This window comes from Frankliniella occidentalis, unplaced genomic scaffold, assembly GCF_000697945.3.
Source record: "Frankliniella occidentalis isolate FOCC.00 unplaced genomic scaffold, Focc_3.1 Scaffold32, whole genome shotgun sequence".
NCBI classification, from domain to species: domain Eukaryota; kingdom Metazoa; phylum Arthropoda; class Insecta; order Thysanoptera; family Thripidae; genus Frankliniella; species Frankliniella occidentalis.
In genome coordinates, this window is record NW_026267162.1 from 2,249,699 (window position 1) to 2,253,238 (window position 3,540).

Consider the following 3,540-nt stretch of genomic DNA (forward strand, 5'->3'; position numbering starts at 1 on the left):
ACTCACTCACTCACTCACTCACTCACTCACTCACTCACTCACTCACTCACTCACTCACTCACTCACTCACTCACTCACTCACTCACTCACTCACTCACGCAGGTGCGGGAGGCTGATAGCCGGCCCATTAGTGGCCCCGCACGTGTCCGGTGCAGCCGCAGCAGTCACACACACACAAACAGACGGAAATAAAAAGAGCGCGAAGCAGTGTAATTATCGAACGAACGCAACTCATCGTAACGAGTTGGAGGAACAGGGAGATTAGGCGTCGAGGAGGCAGGCGGAGGGGAGTACGCCACACGCTCCAGGACGCGTGGAGTATGGTGCGTCATCGTGGAATAAACAGAACAAACTTACAGACAAAGCCGTGCGGCAGTCCGGCACCGCGCGAGGGCATTCCCTCTCTCCCAAGAAGTGCGAGAGAGACGAGTGAGCGGCGCGCTCGAGGAATCTGCCTCCGATGCGACCCTCCCCCCCCCCCTTCCCTCCCGCTACCCGTCGTCTATCGGCGCTCCCGGCCGCTTCACCTACTGACCTCTCTCCCTCGGCCAGACCCGGCCAGACCCGGACGAGGGAGAGGGTGGAGAGAGCGCACCCCACGGCTAATTGCGGGAACAAACACCCTGTCCTTGTCGCACTCGTGGGACGCCGCCGCCTGTTGGCACTAGGCGAGAGAAAACGCACGACCAAATGCACGGTGGAATGAGTTCGCATAGTGTATGAGCCGATATAGTGCGCGGTGGATACGCTCGCCAACCAGGGCGTTTGTAGTAGGCGCGTTCGGATAAGGAAAAACAGAGGGCGGCGGGGGGATCCAAGCGACCGATCGAGCGACCGGCGCAGAGCGCAGATCGATCGCTCACTCGATCACCCAGCCGCCCTGTTTTGCCTTATCCAAACGCACCCCAGTGAATGCTGTACCGGCTTGCGGGCGTGCCAGCGGGTTGCCTACTCGCACGCCATTAGGGACCCTGCCCTAGGAGGGATGTAGCTGAGGCGAGGAGCAGCCAGCTGCCTCGATCGCGCCCAGCCGTACTACGTTTTGCCTGTTTTCCCCCGAGTTTGTTCCAAGGTGCGAATGGTCTGCCGAGACAACAAATCTTATTTCCACTTGCGCGACGCTACGTACTGACTCAATGGTGTTGCAGCAGGACACCACGACGACAGCGACGACGACGACCGCGCACGCCCGTCGGAAGGACTTTGATCCGCGTCTGCGTCTCTGCTCCCCCTGTAGGTCCGTGAGGTCCGTGAGGTCCGACCTGGTCCGGCACGGTCCCGGGCACGGCGCGCGCGACGCTCAGCTGAGCGGTGTTCGCATCAAGTCCGAGCAGCCGGCGGCCCCGCGCCGTCTCTATTCGCCGTTTGTTTTATAATGGCGCGAGCACCGATTACAAGCTCGCGCAGTCAGTGACCCCGCGCCCCGCCCCCGGCCCCGCCCCCGGGGATCTCTCGTTCGTTGGGGGGGATCCTTTTCGCGGGCCGGAGGATCCAGGGAGGGGCATTGCCCCGAACCCGTCAACAGCCGCGATCCTCACCACCCATCAGGCCCACCAGCCACCGCGCGGGGCGCTGCTGCCACCCTCTGCACCAGCCACCCTCCTACCTTTTCTCGACCCCACCCCACTCTTATAGCCCACACCATGACCACTTGCGGCGGGTCAAATAACGTAGGGACTCGCAGCAGCGGACTCAGCGCTCGTCGCGACGCGTATGGTCATTCCCTATGAGCCGTGGCCATTGAGAAACCTGTTCCAAGAATTGTGCAAAGCAGTCCCACTTGACGGTCAAAACGATACCGATATTCTGTCGACTCCGCGTTCGAGTTGTTGACTTTTAAAATCGTGTCGACAGTCATGTGCCTTCTCACTATTAGGGAGGAGGGGAACCACGACGACGGCACGCCAATCATGATCGTGTGCATTCTCGTCGTGAATCAAAATTTGCTGGTCCGAACTGCTTTAATTTGAGATAAGACGGATCGCGCGGGCCGGTCTGCTCGTCTCGAAGGGGATGAGAGCTATAATTATGGAGCTGACTTGAGATGCCCGAGAAGGCCAACGGCGGGGCGGGGCGGGGCGGGGCGGGGCTGGCGTGGGGCATGACCCTCCTTCTAAATGTTGGGCCGCACCGGGCCGCGCTGGCCACCGGCAGGCGCAGGCCCCCCTCTGGTCTGGTACTCGAACACTGTATAGTTGATCATCTTTCATGAGATGGGCGCAGACATGGCGTGTAGGAGGGTCAAGAGCCAAGCCGCGCTCATGAATGGCAGAGCAGAGAGGCTCCCGGCGGCGCGCTGTCACATAATCACTGCCGTGGACCCGCCGCACCACCGCACGACCACACCACACACTCGCGGGGCTCCTCCAGGAAGTCCCAAGGCCCGCGGGCCGCTGAACGCTGCTGCGGCCCAGGCGGCCCAGGCGGCCCAGGCGGGACCGAAACGACGTCGGCGTTCAATTTCAACTTCAAAAAGGGTTAAAACGACTGCTTGTTCATAGCGAACTGGAGCCACCCATTTCTCGGGTCACGCAGTCAGGCCGGATCCGGCCCATCCCCTGCGGGACGGCTAAGTGCGAAACGACGTCGCGGCGTGCAGACCGACAAAGACTTCGAGGGGAAGGTATACCTCGTGTGGGTTCAATGGGTTCAACTGTTTCTGATCGAAAGGCTGGACATTTTCCAGCATTCCAATGACACGCGTTATCAGCGTTTATTTCCATGTTTGGCGACGGCCGTCGCCGCTTTAGTTTGCTCTAAGCGCGGGGACCAGAACGGTACGCGATATCAATCCGGTAAGGCGGGGGGATGCGAACTATAAGCGGTTTACGGTCGACCTGAACTTTTTTCGCGGACCACAGTCCGCGCTCGCTGGACTGACCAGCCGGCTTCTTTCCGGACCGAAAACGGACTAGTGACGGAATAAAATTTTTCGTACGTACACCGCGGGGAGACTGGCTGTGCACTCACCTGTTGCGGCGGTCGTTCCTGTAGTATTGGAACTCCTGGTTGCCTCCCCGCCAGGCGGTGACCAGATGCGACCACACGGCGGGGTCCAGCTTGTTGAACTCCTCGGCGAAGATGATCTTCTCCCTACGCGGCGGCTGCAGCGGGGCGCGCACGGCACGCGGCGCCGGGGGCGGGGGCGCGCTGCCCCGCGGCGGCGCCGTCGCGTTGCCCCTCGGTGCCCTCGGCGCAGCTGGCACAGGGGCGGGCCCAGGGCCGGCGGGGGCGCCGAGAGGGGGCGAGCCCTGCTGCCGTGTCGAGGGGCTGAGCCGTGCACCCGGGGAGCCCACCGCGACGGCCGCCAGCATCGCCAGGAAGAGCATGGGGGGCGCCCTGAGGAACACCATGTCGGGGGAGCGGGAGGGCGCAGCGAGCAGCTCGCGGGTGTCCGGTGTACACCTGAGCCCCGTGCCTGCACCGCCGAGTCGCCCGTGCGACTGTGCCCGCGTCGGATGGGTCCGACACCTTACTCTGCCTTACTCCACCTGACGGGACCGGCGGGCCGTCCCCGCCAAGCCCCGCCGATCCCCGCCC

General features: G+C 62.7%; 1 protein-coding gene across 1 annotated transcript in view; it reads right to left on the reverse strand.

Moving 5' to 3' along the window:
* Positions 1–3,476, reverse strand: part of LOC113210993 (beta-1,3-glucan-binding protein-like) — a 10,946-nt gene extending 7,470 nt beyond the window's left edge. The window contains exon 1 of the mRNA XM_026429221.2: positions 2,971–3,476. Within this exon, the coding sequence (XP_026285006.2) occupies positions 2,971–3,353 (383 nt within the window). The 5' untranslated portion in view covers positions 3,354–3,476. The remainder of the gene's footprint in view (positions 1–2,970) is intronic.
* Between the last annotated feature and the right edge of the window lie 64 nt (positions 3,477–3,540).